Source organism: Ixodes scapularis, unplaced genomic scaffold, assembly GCF_016920785.2.
Source record: "Ixodes scapularis isolate PalLabHiFi unplaced genomic scaffold, ASM1692078v2 PGA_scaffold6__148_contigs__length_123643588, whole genome shotgun sequence".
Classification (NCBI taxonomy): Eukaryota; Metazoa; Arthropoda; class Arachnida; order Ixodida; family Ixodidae; genus Ixodes; species Ixodes scapularis.
In genome coordinates, this window is record NW_024609881.1 from 63,670,109 (window position 1) to 63,690,060 (window position 19,952).

At 45.8% G+C, this 19,952-nt stretch overlaps 1 protein-coding gene across 1 annotated transcript in view; it reads right to left on the reverse strand.

The window, feature by feature from the left end:
- Positions 1-19,952, reverse strand: part of LOC115321051 (hydroxyacid oxidase 1-like) — a 127,876-nt gene that overhangs the window by 66,554 nt on the left and 41,370 nt on the right. Inside the window, exons 5-9 of the mRNA XM_040212270.1 lie at positions 18,589-18,615; positions 16,125-16,223; positions 14,717-14,808; positions 11,855-12,013; positions 7,961-8,030 (exon numbers count right to left, since the gene is read on the reverse strand). Of these exons, the coding sequence (XP_040068204.1) occupies positions 7,961-8,030; positions 11,855-12,013; positions 14,717-14,808; positions 16,125-16,223; positions 18,589-18,615 (447 nt within the window). The remainder of the gene's footprint in view (positions 1-7,960; positions 8,031-11,854; positions 12,014-14,716; positions 14,809-16,124; positions 16,224-18,588; positions 18,616-19,952) is intronic.

Genomic DNA, 19,952 nt, shown 5'->3' on the forward strand with positions numbered 1-19,952 from the left:
GACAGCCTCGGCGATGGAAAGGGTTGGCGGACGGCTGGTTGTTGGCAACAATCTTCGCAGTTCCTCCTGGACAGACTCCCGGATAATTTCCCGGATATCCGGCGTACCCGGAGTGTTTTCGGCGTTGAGCAGTGTGGGTGCGGCGACGCCTGGATGTCGCTGATAGTGGGAAGCGCGTGCCTGAAGCGCGCGCTCGATGTTGGTTGCTTCAGTGATGAAACCTTCGACGGTGCTATTTGAGCTCCGCTGAAGGCCACCGAAGATGTTTTCCTTCACACCGCGCACCAACACCCGCAGCTTTTTCTCTTCGGGAGCGGATGGGTCGGCGCGATTCATGAGGGGGAAAACGTCTTCGACGAAACTTGTGACGCTCTCGGTCGGCCCTTGGGTTCGCGCTCGCAGGAGTTCTTCGGCACGCTGTCGTCGGTGCTAGTTGGCAAAGGTGCGTCGCAGCTCGGCCTGGAATTCTTCCCACGACGAAATTGACGCTTCATGGTTCTCGAACCAGGTGTGTGCCGTGCCTTCCAGAGCGAAGTAGACGTTCGGAAGGCACTGCTCCGGTGTTCATCGGTTATGGCGGGCCACTTGTTCGAAATGTCGTAGCCAATCTTCAACGTCCTCGCGGAACTCCCCGCGGAAAGCCGTCGGAGTCCGGGGTGCGACGGGCAAGTATACGACGGCAGAAGCGGCCGGGGTCTCCGACTGGATGGAGATCGTCGTCTTCCTTGTTTGCTTGGTCTTGGGTGGCAATGGTCCTAATCCCGGGGGGAAGGCCAAGGTTCCGGCGGCTTGATCGGATCCCGGTCCGGTCTTCGTTGGGTTCTTGGGGGCTTGATTTCGGACTTGCACTGCGGGAACTCGGAGGGGAGCGCTGCACGGACATGCGGTACCCAGCTCCTCCACCAGAAAGTCAAGGGTGGTGACCAAAATAACAATAAATAAAAAGGAAGAAATAAACGTTTCATGTGGTGAACTTATGCCCAAAACTAAAAGGGAATAGACGATAATGACAGACCGTCGCGAGCGTCGAAGTCGGCGAGACAGCAGAGTCGAACACTGGGGCGAAACTGGCCTCCGGCATGCCACGCTGAGCCCCTTTTGTACACGCGTGGGCTTCTGGAACATTCGGTCCACAACGTTCGGCTCTTAGACCATTCGTAGCTGGATTTAACGAGGAGTTTCTCGAACTTACGAGGAAGCCACGTAGAAAGAATGAATAAAAGAAGATTCCCCTCCCAGGAATTGAATCTAGAACCTAGTAAAGCACGCTAACCACTCGGCCACGCACGCGCTCTCTCAGCAATGTGCGTGTCATTATTTTGCTGCATGCATCCCAGAGCAACAACATCGACGTACATATGCTGGCCTTATGTTTTCGTCGACTATAGATTCTCTCCCAAGTGTTCCTAGAAGCAGGAATTCGAGCCGGCGCGAGAGCCAGCTGTATATTTCGCTGCATACATACCACAGCAACAACATCAACGTACTTATGCTGGCATTATGTTTACGTATTCTCTTCCAGGTGTTCCTAGAAGCAGGAATTCAAGCCGGCGCGAGAGCCAGCTGTATATTTCGCTGCATACGTCCCACAGCAACAACATTAAGGTACATATGCTGGCATTATGTTTACGTATTCTCTTCCAGGTGTTCCCAGAAGCAGGAAGTGGAGCCGGCGCGAGAGCCAGCTGCATATTTCGCTGCATACATCCCACATCAACAACATCAACGTACATATGCTGGCATTATGTTTACGTATTCTCTTCCAGGTGTTCCTAGAAGCAGGAATTCGAGCCGGCGCGAGAGCCAGCTGTATATTACGCTGCATACGTCCCACAGCAAAAACATCAACGTACATATGCTGGCATTATGTTTACGTATTCTCTTCCAGGTGTTCCTAGACGCAGGAAGTGGAGCCAGCGCGAGAGCCAGCTGCATATTTCGCTGCATACATCCCACAGCAACAACATCAACGTACATATGCTGGCATTATGTTTACGTATTCTCTTCCAGGTGTTCCTAGGAGCAGGAATTCGAACCGGCGCGAGAGCCAGCTGTATATTTCGCTGCATACGTCCCACAGCAACAACATCAACGTACATATGCTGGCATTATGTTTACGTATTCTCTTCCAGGTGTTCCTAGAAGCAGGAAGTGGAGCCGGCGCGAGAGCCAGCTGCATATTTCGCTGCATACATCCCACATCAACAACATCAACGTACATATGCTGGCATTATGTTTATGTATTCTCTTCCAGGTGTTCCTAGAAGCAGGAATTCGAGCCGGCGCGAGAGCCAGCTGTATATTTCGCTGCATACATCCCACAGCAACAACATCAACGTACATATGCTGGCATTATGTTTACGTATTCTCTTTCAGGTGTTCCCAGAAGCAGGAATTCGAGCCGGCGCGAGAGCCAGCTGTATATTTCGCTGCATACATCCCACAGCAACAACATCAACGTACATATGCTGGCATTATGTTTACGTATTCTCTTCCAGGTGTTCCTAGAAGCAGGAATTCGAGCCGGAGCGAGAGCCAGCTGTATATTTCGCTGCATACGTCCCACAGCAACAACATCAACGTACACATGCTGGCATAATGTTTACGTATTCTCTTCCATGTGTTCCTAGAAGCAGGAAGTGGAGCCGGCGCGAGAGCCAGCTGCATATTTTGCTGCCTACATCCCACATCAACAACATCAACGTACATATGCCGGCATTATGTTTATGTATTCTCTTCCAGGTGTTCCTAGAAGCAGGAAGTGGAGCCGGCGCGAGAGCCAGCTGTATATTTCGCTGCATACGTCCCACAGCAACAACATCAACGTACATATGCTGGCATTATGTTTACGTATTCTCTGCCAGGTGTTCCTAGAAGCAGGAAGTGGAGCCGGCGCGAGAGCCAGCTGCATATTTCGCTGCATACATCCCACATCAACAACATCAACGTACATATGCTGGCATTATGTTTATGTATTCTCTTCCAGGTGTTCCTAGAAGCAGGAATTCGAGCCGGCGCGAGAGCCAGCTGTATATTTCGCTGCATACATCCCACAGCAACAACATCAACGTACATATGCTGGCAATATGTTTACGTATTCTCTTTCAGGTGTTCCCAGAAGCAGGAATTCGAGCCGGCGCGAGAGCCAGCTGTATATTTCGCTGCATACATCCCACAGCAACAACATCAACGTAGATATGCTGGCATTATGTTTACGTATTCTCTTCCAGGTGTTCCTAGAAGCAGGAATTCGAGCCGGAGCGAGAGCCAGCTGTATATTTCGCTGCATACGTCCCACAGCAACAACATCAACGTACACATGCTGGCATAATGTTTACGTATTCTCTTCCAGGTGTTCCTAGAAGCAGGAAGTGGAGCCGGCGCGACAGCCAGCTGCATATTTCGCTGCATACATCCCACGGCAACAACATCGACGTACATATGCTGGCATTCTGTTTACGTATTCTCTTCCAGGTGTTCCTAGAAGCAGGAATTCGAGCCGGCGCGAGAGCCAGCTGTATATTTCGCTGCATACATCCCACGGCAACAACATCAACGTACATATGCTGGCATTATGTTTACGTATTCTCTTCCAGGTGTTCCTAGAAGCAGGATTCGGAGAGGGCGCGAGAGCCAGCTGCATATTTCGCTGTCTACATCCCCCATCAACAACATCATGACTAAAGAAGCCCGGAATCCAAACGAATTAAACTAAGGAAGCAGAAAAACCTGAATGTAAACAGATTCCAACAACTACACATTGCGGTGGAGTTTCTTGCACATACACCAAAACATCCATCGGTTGCGTTTAGTCGTTTAGACTTGCACTCCTCTAAAATAAAGCCACCATTATCTGTCTTAAGAAAAAAAATCCTTTATGGGCACCAGGATAATTTCCAGCTAGAAGGAGTACGTAAGCAAGATATGCTTGTGATGGTTAATTAGACGGAATCATGCGTGGGGTTATGGAGCACGCCATATACTGAAATATTGTTCGTGTGTGTGCGCGCGTGCGTCCGTGCGCCTGTGTGCGTGCGTGTATTGCGTGTATGTGTGTGTGTGTGTGCGCACGCGAGCGCGCATGCATGCGCGCGTGTGCCTGTGTGTGTGTGTGTTTGTGTGCGCGCGCGTGCGTGCGTGCGTGCGTGCGTGTGCATGTGCGTGTATGTGTGCGTGCGTTCAAATAACTATTTTAGTTGGAATCGATCACACTAAATTGCGCCTATGCCACCTTGTTCCTCGATTACCAGACTGCTCAACTTGAGGGCCTAATCAGCCATTATTCGAGAACGATTTTCAAACTCTACCAGAGTAAGCCACTGCTCGCAATCACACAAATCTCAAATCAGCAAAAACTTCAAGAGGGCTCACGAACATATACTGACTGGGCAGAAACACGCACGCACGTATCAACATGGCTGACTGATTGGGCTTGCTAATACGTGAATCCCTGTGAGATGTGCCTGGGCTAGACAGGCGCGTAAGTTGGCTTCGGGCAAGAGCTGATGTTCCTCATAAACAAACATTTTTTGACCTGTAGGGTCATATAGATTACTTTGAGGTGAGTATAAATTACAACGCGAGATATTCGAGTTAAAAATTGGGCCGAGAAGACGGTACAGTTCTTTCAGCTTTAAAATTCTTTGACCAGATAGTCAAATCGTTTTAGCATTTTTTTTCCATGTGCGATTCATGTCCCTGTTTCACGGGGCTCGTTAAAATACATCATTGGCGAACCAGTGAACGCCGAGGGGCACGCGCGGAGCGGCGATCTGCAGCCCATTGGCATACTCTTCGAACGATTTCATTCTGAAGGCCTTTAAAGCAGTTCTGTCCGTCCCTCTCCACCCCCCCCCCCCCCCCCCCCCCCGCTTTCAAACACACACGCGCACTGAATAAGGCAATTTGCCACACCGTTCACTCTGACAAGGCGCTTGCCGAAATTCTCATTGTTTTCTTTTCGCGCTAGAAAGCCTGTAATTAAACTGCTCTAGTCAATGACAAGTTGAAAGACGGAGTGTGTGGTGAGTATCTACCACCTTTTTAACGCCCCCTGGTCAGTAATAATGCGTGCCATTAGTCAATTAGAGCGAATACAAAGGAATCACGTAGCAAGAAAGTTTAAGCTACCGGGATCAAAGTGGAGAGAGGTGCCCCGTACCAACCGGCTTGGTCAAATTTACCCTTCGCTGCTGATTCATCACGGAAAAAAGCAAATATAAAAAAACTACGCAATTTTTTTTACCCAGCTCGTATATCGGGCAATCTACGCTATGTAATAGGAAATATGAAGGGCCAGACAATATAGACAATGCTTCATTTTTCACAAACTCCTCGTGGATGCTTGCAGACGAAAAGACATGAGGTCGCTGAACAACTCTAAGCCACTATGTAGCTTTGTATGCTACTATTGCTTTGAAGCAATACTAGGTTGATCGGTGCTCGTCAAGCCCCGCCTTTCTAGACTGTCAGAGACTTCGGGGAACATCTTCTGATATCGTGAGTGAAGTAAGTACGAGCATAATAGATCACTCCATGCCTTCTTGTTTTCTAATGTCGGCGATTACAACTTAAAAATATGGAGTACTACTTTCTCCCTCAAAGCGGAAAATGTCCAATAAGGTACTACACAAAGGGAGCTCCATTCATTTCAAAAGGGAGGTAATTGTATCCTCCCGCCGTAGATAAGGCCTCCCAGCTTCTTTCGCCCACGAACGGAGGATCCTCCCCTAAACCAACATGGCGAAACGTAAGTGCGATCCGGGTGGAAAGGCTTCGCTATCTGTACGGTCCTTTACCGTAGTAAGAGCGAACGGCGTATACACCTTTCTGGCGTCTTTCAGGTACACAAGAGACTCTAAAGAGCCGTCTTCAAGCACAGGTCTCATACCTCTTTCGGGAACATGATGAAAACTTGCCCACCAGGAAAAACGAGGAAGGAACACAGAAAAAAAAAGAAGCCCGTTTGTGTTTTGTGTTCCTTCCTCGTTTGTCCTTGCCTTTTGTGCGCGATTTTTTATCATGTTCAACGTTTACCCACTGGCCCAGCTTACCACTTTACTTTCGTACAGGAAAGACGACAATGTGCGTATAGGGCGATTCGGCGCTTAGGACAACGTAGTGTGATCGATGTGGTTTCCAGCTAATGGCGCTTCACACGAAACAAAAAAGTCGAAATTTCGCCGCTTGTATTTGCCTGACCATTCAAGCTCTAAATACACAAACGGGAATATACAATACAATCCACTTACATATACAAACAGAATACACACACAAGAGCAACACAGGACCCAAATTAGTAACGACACACACTTTGAATGTCAAGTTCACCCGATTGCTAGTATGACAGTCGTTTTTTGTTTTGTTTTCTAATATTCCACTTGGACGCTTATCGGCCCATTAATCTAATATGCACGTAAAGTTTAACGAAATATTACTGCTACATAATATTTCTATGAATATTTTAAAAGACTAGTGTATATCTCTTAATCTAACGTTTTTAGAAGGGTCACCATTAATTAATTAGGTAATATTTATTATATGACTTTTTAATATTGATTGTATGAATCATGGGAAAATACAGTATTTACAGTGATTTTCGTTAAATGTTATACCAATTGTTAGATATTACTGAATTGTTGCATTACCGCAACAAATATTCTACCATCTAACATTGTCCGAGCAACAAAACACTCAGGGAAGACGGCCTTTATGTAACCGCTATACGATATCTTTATCAATATCTATTCGACTTAAAATAAAACTACCCGTATATGCCTTAAACTAAAACGCACTTCCCGAGAACAGTAATGGGCTTCGAATATAACACAAGGGGAGAGATCATTCTCACATTTTTGTATCTGTGTAAAAGAACTATACATCTCTATTGAGCCAATGTAAACCGCGAACGCCAGATTGTGGGTCATCTTGGCGTTCCTTTTCAATTGTGCAAAATTTCTGGTCTAGGAATTTTCACAGCTTAAGCAAGTCTTCTCACTCGCTATTTGAAATTTAGAAATATTAACAAAAGACTATTGATTTAAACAGTGGGGCAATTCATAAGTTCATAACTTTACTCTAAACTAAATAGATCAGTCTTTATACAAGCCAGACTCGGTTCCGCTAGGAACAAGCCATGATACGCAGCACAGGCGACGAGACACAACCCAACACACCAAACCGGTTAAACGGAACCAGCCAAACCTAGCTTCCCGTAAGCTCCGCGGCTCCGCCATGCCGCTGCGACCGCCCGGCGTTGTTAGATGTTTTTCTATTTCTGCTAAAATGCTTCGCCCGTTATTGTTTGCAAAGAACGAAGGGAACAGCACTGAGCAGCTTTATGTTTTACCCCATAAGAGAGTTTACCAGTATGTTATTTAACAGAAAGGTAAACCGAACCGCTCTTTTCCCTGGTCTTTGGCAAGCGCTGGCTAACTTTCGATAAATGTCGCGCCGGGCTGGTGACCGGCAAAAGGTACCCCCAAACTCTGATCTAAATTCAACGCCATAATCTACTGCCTCCAAGTATGTAAAAAGAAATTAAGAACTCAAGTCGACCCCGCCGTCACCGACTTGACCGCCGCTGTGGCCACGAACAGCGCAGGAGGAAGTTCTCCTCCTTTTTTCAAGCGCTACAGGATGGCACTGCATGTCAATCTGTTAAATGAAGAAACTTCCTTTCCTTCCGTTGGCGACAGGGAGGAAAATCGGTCTATCCTACACGTTTCCCTCTCATTTTTTTTTTATAGTGCCTAATCAACTACGGTCGGTGCTCGCGTTGTTTAGTGGTGGACCACATTCAAGAGGAAATTGGAGCAACGAGCAGACGTCTTGCCAGAAGACGACGTCAAGTTCTGCGTGGTATACGGCAGGCAGCAATCAAAGTTCAACGTTTTATGCATGGTAGTCTTGTCACTTATTGTCTTAACCTTTTAGAGAGGTGTTTTAAGAAAACAATTACCCATTAGTGCAAGATCTTGGTCCACCTCTTGCCTCAATATCGACAGCATTTGCCTCACTCCGGCTTCACCCTAAAAACGTAAAGATGGCTCGTTATAGACACGCATGTGTGGTCCGGAATAAACTGCCACTATTGTCTGCATCTCTCGTGTAGCGATTTTGTTATCAGACAACCGCAGGCAGATTAAGAGGCTCTTCCTCGCTTAAGTTCAAGACGGTAGCTATACTAAAACAAAAGCAATATAAAGATTATGATCGTACGCGTGTTGAAGAGTTGCGAGACGAGCTGCTGCAGGAACCGCCACGAATGGCACCACTCATAATATAGTGTTGATGCCGTTGGTGGCTCTGTAAACCCCAGTCACAATCCACAAGCATCATACAAAACACACGGTGTTCCCGGTGGACATGGTGAAAAAGATATGTGCAAACACACTTCAAGCATCGTCGAAGCACAGTTGCTATACTTACGTGTTTGCTTTGAACATATCTGCATGCAGTTTTTGCATAATACATTCACTTATTATGAAACTCAAGGCACGTGTTTGCTTCGAACATGTGTGCATGCAATTTTTTGCATAATACATTCACTTACCATGAAACTCAAGGCAGCAAAGGTTTAAAAAATATAAAGTGGTTGGGGGAATATGGAAAGGTTCGATGCTGCCTAGATTACCTTATGTTAATGGTTATACTGTGCATGAGGTCAAACATTCAAGCAGGATAAGAAAGTCGTTGAAGTATGTGCGTACTCTGGACGTGGGAGCATTTCGGAACGCATAAAATAAGGAGGTACCGGGGGACATGGCGTGGTCGTCTCGTGAGAGAAGAGGGGCAATTACCAAACTGAAAATCGAACAAAGTTTGAGGTAAATAAAGGATACGAGGAAGGCTTGTAAGATAAACGAGCAATTAGACCGAAGTAGTTTAAACAAAAAACGAATGAAGTGAACCCGATGTCTTTTCTTAAAATACCTCTGCTTCTTTTGCAGGGGTTCTGGTAACGGCAAAACGTAAAGCTCAGACAGGATGTGATGGAAGGATAGTGGGTAGATTCCGAAGCAAGCTGCCTTTAGGTTTGCCCAATATCCTTCCAATCGAGCATGATCGGCGTTCTGACGTCACTGCAACCTTGCGAAAGTAGCAGACGAACTTTCCCTCCTCATAATCACAAAAGTGTGTTAAACTATTGATGGGGAAGGTCTAAAGAAGCGTGATAATAAAAGAAAACTGATAGGGCGAGATATTTGCGAAAAATTGAATTTATAAAAAAATTGTTGATGGTATAGTTGTGTTTATAGGCCAGGTAATGCCAGCTACCGCCCGATACAGGGGCTGATACACGGCATATCCAGTACCAGATTGTCGAAACGGAAACCGGAACTGAACCGTTATTTTAGCCGAACCGGAACGCAACCTCGCCGCCATTTTCGAACTGAACCAGAACTCAACCGGAAAAACATATAACGGTAACCGGCCCGAAGCAGAACATGGTACTTTTGTTACAAAATGAATGTTCGTGAACTAAAAATTGTCAGCTGTAATTCTATGCTGTGATCAAATTGGCATACACCGAATGCGATGTATGAGATATTTTGGGCTTTTCTGGCGCGTTTTTATTTACACTATGATAAATCCCGTAATCCCGTGACGTAGTCAAGTGACTCAAAGTCGACTTATATTGAGAACGTCACTTGGTTTATTAGCGTTATTGTTGACCCCGTGACGTCAAATGGCATCACGACTTACCACGAGTCACGTGGCACCGTGACGTACTCAATTGACATGAGCCCGAGTTGAATGCTCGTGTTCATCAAAATCAGCATCGTGAAACATTCGAATAATAGCTCATGTTCAATCAAAGATTAAATTAACGGAACTCTGACAAAGTCTAAAGCTCAACCCATGCTTTATCCTTTTCCAACCCAATCGCATGACAGTGATATGCGTATAATTATGCGTATATGACACGCATAAATCGGAAACTTTATGTGCTGCATTTCGTAACAATAATTGTAAAAAGTCATTGGTTTTTTTGGCAAATGATTAATCACAGGTGCAAGAAAAAAGCATTACATATTTGTGCCATTTCACATGGAGCGAAAATATAGTAGAGAAAGTCCTAAACACGCCAGTCACCCTCGCTTTTGCCATCAACCGAGCTATCAGGCGTAAATACCTTCTTGCACTCCATAACACTGACTTTACATACTTAATAGTATGGTTCTGAAATGCCATGCTGCACTCCGTGACGGAGCTTCGCTTCGCCGATCACCAGTGAGCGTAGTGCATTCTACCTTTTTTTCAATACCATTTTCGCCTAGGCTCCCCCTCCCCGCCCCCTTGGTGGCTCCGAGTGTAAATGACAGACGGATCCCGAGTTCGAGGATCCAAACCCCGGCCAAGACGCCCGCATTGTAACCGGGGGCCCGTTGCGGAGAAGTCATCGTGTAACCGTGATTTTGATTGCATTACCGTCCAGAAGGTGGAAATTCATCCTCAGTTTTCCGCTGGTGCGTGCGAGAGTTTGCACGTTTCCTTACCAGTAACCCTCGTTCCCCTTCCCCCTCCCTTCCACCTTTGTTTTATATGGCTCCCTCTCCCGTTCAATTTCGCCCCACTTTGCCTGTTGAACGGACACAGACGCACGTTCGTCAGTTATATGCGCACCTCGTTCTTTTGTTTAGCTGACGGAAGCGGGCGCATGCTTTTGTTTTGCCCGACTTCAACCAATGACGGCCAGCGCTTGCCAGTCTTCATTTTGCGTATTCTTGAACATGCATTACGTTGTCATTTGATTGGCGTGCCCCTCCTGGCCTTCTAACGCGCCAGGGACGCTTTTCGGAACACTTGCTGTCCATATAGTCACAGGAGCGTACGAAAACCGAGGCAGGGCCTATTTTCGCGTTTCTGTCTTTCTGATCCCCTTGTCGGCGTTCTTATCGGATAACTCCACAATGCGCCCTGCTGCGGAGGGCTAATAAGATGCTCGGAACATAATCGGGCCCACCGTTTCTTGAGCAGTCGGTGAGCATACACGAGGAAAAAAAAACGTCGAACTCGAGACACGCGCGTCGTGAGCGGGCCGGGACTTCAGAGCAATCCCCGAGCGGCCCTTGCAAACACCATCTAGATAGCAAGGCCGTAGTGTTAGACTTTGAGAGAGAGAGATAGTTTGATACGAATACGGAAGCTACGGGGGCCCTTTCTGGGGGGGGGGGGGGGGGGGGTGTTACGCAGAAAGATGAGCACGGGGGGCGATATCAGACACGGTATAGCGTCAGCGTCCATCCGGGATTCGTGTCATTTTATGAGGGAACACGCGTAACAGCAGAACGATACGTGGGACCGTGCCGTCTAGTCTCTTGTAGGTTACGTGACCATAAGCCATTTTTAAAAAGTCCTTACCATCGCCTGTCCGTCCTTGCTTAAGCACATGCTCTGAGCATGTGTTCGACACGAGTGTCGTCTCATGTCCAAGCAATGGCGATCACCAATGCTGCTTGGTGGACTCTTGAAAAGGGTCTGTTTCAGCACTGTCTTGTTTGTGAGCAGGTGGCGTTCTCATTGGTATGCAACAAGCAGCCGGTGCGATTTCTATGTGACAGATCCCTGGATAGTGACAGATTTCAATTGTATCATATTGACGTCGGAGACCTCTGGCCTTCATTAACGAAAACATGAAGGTTTTCGATCCACCGGCGACATACCTAATACTTCCCGGCAAATCTCAGCTAGGACCTTGTCAATAGACCGGAAAGTTGGTTCAGTATTTATGCTTGAACTCGTGTCTTATTCCGATCACCTTTTCGTTCATTTCTCGCTCTCTGATCATACGGCTTCTGTGGGATCTTTTTCTGACAGTGTTGCTGATGCAATATGGAGGATGTCTTACGTTGTACGCCAGCCCCCAGATGGTGGGACGTCCAACGAACACAGCCTTGGCTCCGAGTGCCAGCGCCTTGATCACATCCGTGCCATGACGGACGCCGCCGTCGATGTAAACTTCGACGCGTCCACGGACTGCCCTCACGACCTCTGGGAGGACCTCGATCTGCAAACAGGTCGGAACACAAAATTTCTCCGAAAAACTTTGCTTACCTTTAATATGAATTTGAAGGCAGAACTGAAAGCTGGAATTAATTGTAGTTTTTCTTATTTGCTATAGACGCGTTCAGGCAGCTGTGCATGGGCACCGCCATAACCGACCCTCAATTCTTGGTTTTTTCCTGCCATTCCGATCACTTCACTTCGTTGTTGCCGCAGCAAAACAGGTTATCGCCACATTAAGTGCTACTGTTCCCTTCTCCCCAGCATAGGCCCTTGTGGAGGCCTGTCAACGCCCGCATCACTGGCTCTGCATCTCGGTAAGACAAGATACGGTCGACTATGGCGGCTCAATCTGGCGCGTGCTTAAAGCTTCTATATAGGCATCGTTAAATTTTTTGAAAATATATTTTTTACGCATTTAGGACAGGAGCACTAATGATTCTTTGGAGGTAGCCTGTACGGCCAGGAAGCATTATATACAGGTTAATCCTGAAGATACGTCCGTTAATTTCCTAAGATTTGTTAATTCACTTTTCACTTAGTGAAATACACACATGGCTCCAATTAGAAACTTGCTGCGCGTCATTGAAAACACCTAAATCTGTAAATACGAGAGGTTTTTGATGCACGTGGGAAGCGAGGCCGGCACCCAAATTCTCACTCGTGCTTTGAGCAACAGGCACAAGGAAGGCTAGTGCTAGGAACAGGGCTGAGTTCTGCTATACGGGGTTGGATAGTGCTTAGCCGCGCACCATGCCGGGCGCGAGTGAAACGACTGAAAAGTTTGATGCTTGTCGCGGAGGTCCACTGTCTGCTGGGATTTACTTTATAATGCATTTATTCAGTGATTTGGTTCACAGTTTTTTTGCGTTTTTACGCGGACTTCAGTAATACATTTCAGATTTTAATCTTGAGGCGTTTGAATGTAGGACATGCACACTTGATCAACTGGAATCTCCAAATTCTTGCTCATCACTCGGCTTTCCAGAAGACATCTTAAGCCCGCATGAGCTGTTCGTGCGCGATAAGTGCGCTCTCCTGAGATAACGAAAGCAAATTCAGCACCTTAGACACTATTTCGGCAAACGCTCGAAAAAGTAGGAGAGACTCTCAAGCGCTCCTTTCTTGGACAAGCCGCTTTCTTCCGGTGGCTTGCTACCTACTTGCTCAATGCGCCATCCAGCATCCTAGTGAAGATCAGTGTGAAAACGCAGATGATAATCTTAGTATCCGCGTTTTGGCACCACCAGCCTTGTGCCTGTCGCGCGAGTGGTAAGAATATGGGGCACACCCTCACTTCCCACGAAGACGCTCAGCAAGCGTCCAACGTTAGGTATATTTTTAGTAATTATAGAACTGAGTTTTTATTACCCGTCATATTGTAAGGATTAGCCCCCTATGTTATGTCCCCATGGCTGCATAATGCACCTGCACAAACCGCAATAGTGTACCAATCAAGGAGAGTTTTAAAAAAAATCTGCTCGAATTAAAAATCAAACACCCCCGTATTGAAAGTCAAGATGGTACCAGTATCAGGGATTTTCTGTCCGTCGTATGTAGTCTATATGACATCACAGTCACGCGACACCATGGCGTCAAGTAAAATGATTACGCTGAGTGAAACTGTGAGATTGTGTGACTTTTTTTTACGGTTATATTTTATGTAGTTTATCTTTAATATTTTCCTTTTATGCTCCTCCCTTCATTTATATATTTTTTCTCTCTCTTTCTCGTTATGATGTAGCCGGCGTCATTTAAAGAATACCAGCATCTCCATAATAAAGAACTTATCTCTCTCTTTCTCTCCATCACTCGCCGCGACAAAACGCCAAATAATACGACGTTCCAACTGCAGGCTGAAACTAGTGGGTGTATTACCTTGTGGGCTTTGACAATTAACCCCTGGTCCTCAATAAGGTAAATGCCCACTCCGCAGTCTGCTCTTTGCGCGGCTACGGCCGGGTCCGTCCATTGACTGTTTTTCTTTTTTTTTTTTTTGTGGGGGGCCCGGGGGGGGGGGGGGGGCGCCGGTGGACGAGAGACAACACCAACGCTGTGAGTCCGTTTTCCACGTGTTCATTGACTCAAATGCCAACTTGCTTTTCTCTTAGACAGGAAAAGTCTGAACGCCAGCTCAATTGCCAGTATCACCCGGTCGATTTCCCGCGCTGCCACAATAAACAGATTCATGGGAAGTCGGAGGCCCACAAAGAAAAAAAACCAAGCTCGGTAGAGCCAGGGCCTCCTCCGACGAGAGCCACCGGCCCTCCTTCGGGGCCGGCTTATGTAGCCTCAGAGATATGGACGGACCAGGGGAGGCCGGGAGCAGTCGAGTGCACTATCACTCTCAAGGATGCGCCGGCGGCATATTCACCCTACGTGAATTCGGCCTCGGTCCCCTGTATCCGGGAGGCCGCCGCCATTGGTGACGACGACTCCCATGGCCTGCTCGAAGCTATACCTACACAGGGATATAGGTAACCCTATGGTTCCCACAACCTTCACAAACATGAGCACAACACTGCACGTCTAGCTCCTTGCAATAAACGACAAGAGCAGCCTCATTACTTTTCGTTTAGCCCTCGTACGTAGGAGACATGATATTTCTTCTTGCCGATCACCGACGATCATTTACAATATTTAAAGCATTTTCTTTGGTGGAATCGAGTTATAATTATCAGGTAAGACTTTGCCAGATGTAGCGTACGGTTGCTGGTTGTCCGTCCAACTGGCGACCACCGTGGTTTGACACGAGGATCGCCGAAACGCCACGACTGATGGCTTCCTCTGCGTCTTCCGCTGTGAAGAATAAGAGAAATACATTAGTACACTGACAGTTACGAATACAAGCCATGCATATACATGTAGATGAAAGCTAGAACAGCAGCAGAGGCTCCATTATACAAGTGATTTGGCAAGACTTCCCGAAACGTTTGTAAGGTAAAGCTTCTTCTTCTAACGTTTTGGTAAACAAACATATTTATAATCTGTATTATGTTTATTGTTAATTACGAACACCTTGGTGAATTTAATTACCGATGTAGCACAGTTTTTTACTTCAAAATGTGGTTTCTCTTGTCATTTTTTCGAGCCCTGTATGCCCAAAGAACGTCAAGGTATAACCTTGGATTTTCCTTCGGCCAGAGCTTGGCATTCTTTGCCCAGAGTTGGTATACAGGCGCCAGGCTTCACCTGGAGTCTGGGAAGGTATGTCGCCTTTTTGGCACTTGTTTTTCACTTTTCCCATTGCGCCCGTGGACAGGACAGAATTTAGAAAAAAGCCGAAGAAATGTACTTCGGAACTTACTGAAGCCTCCGAGAAGAACCTCATTAGGCCAAACCTATAAGGTTCTCCAAATTTGACACAAGTTTGAGAAGCCCTGGAATTTATAAACTTGCGTCAAGTTCGGCGTTTCTCTGGATTGCCGCCTGTGTAGCCATATTTGTATTTAGAGAAGCAATGGGTACAATATTTACAGTTCCATTATTTTATGCATTATACTATCCCCCGTGATTCTCGCGAGAGTCTTGTTTAAGCGGGAGATTGCCCTCACTCCTAACTGGTACTTTCTGTGTTCAGTGTCCAAGCGGAACCATCTACATCAAGTTAACAACAACGGTGAAACATTCATTAAAATAGTATATGTTTTATAAGTATAAAGAGCATCTCCTGTTTTTTTGTTTATATCTTCTAAACTTCAATAATAGCAATATACAGCATTAATATTCTGTGGCTATATAAGAAACATCTTAGCTCTCTACGTTCAACGCAGGCGTGCATCCCATCACTCTATCCAGTCATGACATTCATGCGAATGCCGGTCAGTTCGTAACCTGCTTTACAATATCGCAGCAGATCGAGCAGATCGTCTTTCGCTATGGAATGATTTCGGACCCTATCGTAAGGATTAATAAAAGAAATGTGGATATCAAAGTTTATCATTTCTGTCTTACTCAATATTGCAGATTCCAGAAACTTGAATAGTTTTAACGTTCGAATAATTTCGCAATTTATGTAATGACAAGGCACCATTACTTTCTGCTTACGCCGAACCCGGAGAATGCAACAGCGTTTAAAGAAACGATAGGTGTAAGGATACTATGCAAGTGCGCACCATTAGTAATTCCTTTGAGCACCAAAGGTAGACTGGTGATGCTCTTCAACCAGGTGATGTCATCCCAAGACTGCGCGGGGTCGATGACGGACACCATCGCTTTTACGGACACCGTCGATTTCACTTCGGCGAATTCCGAGCTTCCTTCCAGGTTCCCATATCTGCGTTTAAAGCGCGCTGTAGAAACGTTCCGCGCTTGCCGACGACGTTTTCATTACGAGACCCTGAGTGCGAGCTGACGTTTTTCAAGAAATAAACGGCCTTTGGTCCGAATTCGTCAACATCAATGTCATAATGAATAATATCAACCCAATAGTAATTTTATTTAATTATTTATTTATTTTATTTGACACTACTAGCAGTCCTCACAACGGGGACCGTGATAGGGGTGAGCAACAAAAGTTAGCATAAAAAGACACGCAGAACATGGTGTACAATATGACATTACTAGCGTAGGATACGGTTATATATCAAGTACAGTAAACACACTCACAAAAGAAAAAGAAAATACACCAAGCACTCTGAGCAACTGATTAGAAACATGAATTTTACAAAAACGTTTCCAGGTATCTCATAAATTCAGAAATGGTGTTGGCTGCAACAGTGCTTTCTGGCAGCGCATTGAGGTCCTTTATTGTTTGGCAGAAATGTGAATTTTAAAATAATTTTTTGCGTAACGACATTGTTCAAGTGTTCTAGTGTGTCTATCTTGCGTAATTCTAGAGGTATGGGGTCCTATCAGTCTAACTTTGTCTAGCAGAAGTATCCCGTTTAAAATCATGTAAAGCATTTTCAAGCGTTTGTTTCTCCGTCTCTCTTCCAGAAGATCGATTCCTGCCCTGAAATACAGTTCCACGGGTGAATCTAGCCTCCTATACTTAAAAAAAAGGTACCGCCAATTTCTGAATCCTCTCTAATTGTAATACTAACTTCTTTGTGCAAGGGTCCCACACTTCACTGGCCTAATCTGGACTGGGTCTTATCAGCAATTTAAAAGTTAACAGTTTAGATTCCTGACTGGCCATTTTTAACGCCCTTCTTAATGACCAAAGTTTACCTACAGCTTTCTTGATCATATTATTGACGTGCTTGTCTCATCATAGATCGCTGGGTATTCTTACTCCTGAGTGTTTAAATTCGCTTACTCTAGACAAAGGCTTTCGTTTAAGTGGTACATATGCACCACAGGAGTTTTCTTATGTGTCATTGACATGCAAACGTCTTTTCCAGGTTTAAAGACATCTGCCAGCTTTCACACCCCTCGCTAATTTTGTTTGCAAACAACCGTTCAACTCGATGATGTCGCTGTCATTGTTCATATAATTATACAAAATGCAATCATCAGCGAAGAATCTTGCTTTTAAAGTAATGTCATGAAGTACGTCATTGATAAGTATTAAAACAACAAGGGTCCGACTACAGATCCCCGTGGGACTCCTGAGTAGACATCTTGTAGTATTGAATCATGCCCATCAATACAAACAAACTATTTTCTAAAAGTCAAGGACACTTTAATTCACCGCAAAAGTTTGAAATTTTTCGGCAAAGGCTCTAGCCTAAAGAGCAGCTTATTATGGTTTATTTTGTCGAAGGCATTCTGGAAGTCTAAAAACATTATGTGACCTGGCCTCTATAACAAGAGTAAAAAAAAATCATGAATTAGTGCCGTTAATTGTGTAGTGCTCGATAAACCTTTTCGAAACCCATGTTGTTTGATATCAAGTACATGATAAGTATATAAAAACGCTCTCATATGCCCTGAAATTACGTGCTCTATCAATTTACAACAGCTAGATGTTACAACAGGTAGATGTCCGGTAGGGCATAATTATGAGTAAAAAAACACTGACAAAATATTCATTAAAACAAGTTGCGATTTTTTTTCAATAACTCTATTTCTTACTATCACCTTAATAACTCATTTTCTACTTGATGTTAGGTGTCCCGAAAACCTCCGAGGTGAATATTTTATCAAGGTTTGCATCTTATCATTAAAGAAGGAGAATTTCGATCCCTCTACTTTTGCTTTGTCCCGTACTTAGCATCAGTATTTCAGCCTGTAGGAGCCCATCTCTTTTCCCTCGCGCTTTTGTTCTACACCTGGTTAAACGTCTTTTGAGGTGTATTGTGTCCCTTTTAATCCCAGGACTATTAGGATTCCGCTTCTTCACGCGCATTGGAACGAATTTATGAAGGCACTCTAGTACATTCCTTTTAGAATTAAGCCACAGCTCGTCCACTCCAATTAAGGGATTCCTAGCAAGGTCCTCAAATGCATCGTAATAAAAGCCTAGTTGATTAATAATTGAATCGTCATCAGCTTTCTTAAAACTTCTATATATGAAGATTTTTCCGTTTTCTTAGGTGGAGCCCCCAACGATAGTTCGAAGTGTACCTTACTGTGATCAGAAAGTCCCGGGTGAATCTTGAAATCCTATCTGTGACTTGAGAGGATCTCACTGACAAATATAAAATCTATTAGGGATTGTGACTCCCTTTGTTTTTTCTCGTGCTCCTGAAACATCAGCCGAACAGTCATACAAAAAAAAAATACTAAGCCCACAAAATACAAAAACGCATCGGAATTCCACTCAAAACCTAAGGTAGAAACCTATACTATCCCAGGTAGCACATCATGTCGGCCGATACTGGGATTACGTCGGCCAGTACCGGGAGCTGTACGGCGGATCCCGGCCAGGGAAGCCGGTAAGAAACCGATCCCGGCCGATATCGGGGACTCGTTGTCTAAACTGGCCAGCGCCAGCCGGAAAGTTCCCGATACCGGCCGACATCGTTTTCTTGCTGTAGTCACCGGCCAGCCTAGCCATGGAGTTTCCGGTGACTGGCCGATATCGTTTTCTTGCTGTAGTCACTGGCCACTCTAGCCATAGAGTTTCCGGTGACTGGCCGACATCGTTTTCTTGCTGTAGTCAGCGGCCAGTCTAGCCGTGGAGTCTCCGCTGACTGGCCGACATCGTTTTCTTTCTGTAATTACCGGCCAGTTCAGCCACGGAGTTTTCGGTGACTGACCGACATCGTTTTCTCGCTGCTTTCACAGGCCATTCGAGCCATGCAAGTTTTGATATGTAACCGACATGGCTTTTTCGCTGATATAGAAACTATATGATGGTTACAAATGACCGTTAGGTTGGACATGTCTTCAATATGCTAAAAGGTGACACCTAATATTATCCTTGGCCTAGTATTAACGCCGCGTCATCCTTAAACCAGTTAACAAAGGCTTATTTCAGTTTTGTTAAAAAAGACGGGATCAAACATGGCTGTGGAATGAAAGTTCAATTTGGTTTACGTCTATTAATTTTTTAGAGAGCAGCTCTTAGACGCCCGTTTCCGGCTTGAGCGGCATCGCCGTCGCAGTCACCGTCGGCGTAACCGCGCGTTGCATTATGGGAAACGTCCCATAATGCAACGCGCGGGTCTTACTCGTGACCCGCGCATTGCATTATGGGGCCTTTCCCATAATGACGGCGTGTGCGCGTTGCATTATGGGAAGCGTCCCATGATGCAACGCGCGGTCGGCGACGGCGACGCCAACATCGCCGTCGGCGTAACCGCGCGTTGCGTTATGGGAAACGTCCCATAATGCAACACGCCGTTATGGGAAGCGTCCCATGATGCAACGCGCGGTCGGCAACAGCGACGCCAACATCGCCGTCGGCGTAACCGCGCGTTGCGTTATGGGAAACGTCCCATAATGCAACGCGCCGTCTCATTTGTGACCCGCGCATTGCATTATGGGAAGCGTCTCATGATGCAACGCGCGGGTCGGCGACGCCAACGTCGCCGTCGGAGTAACCACGCGTTGAG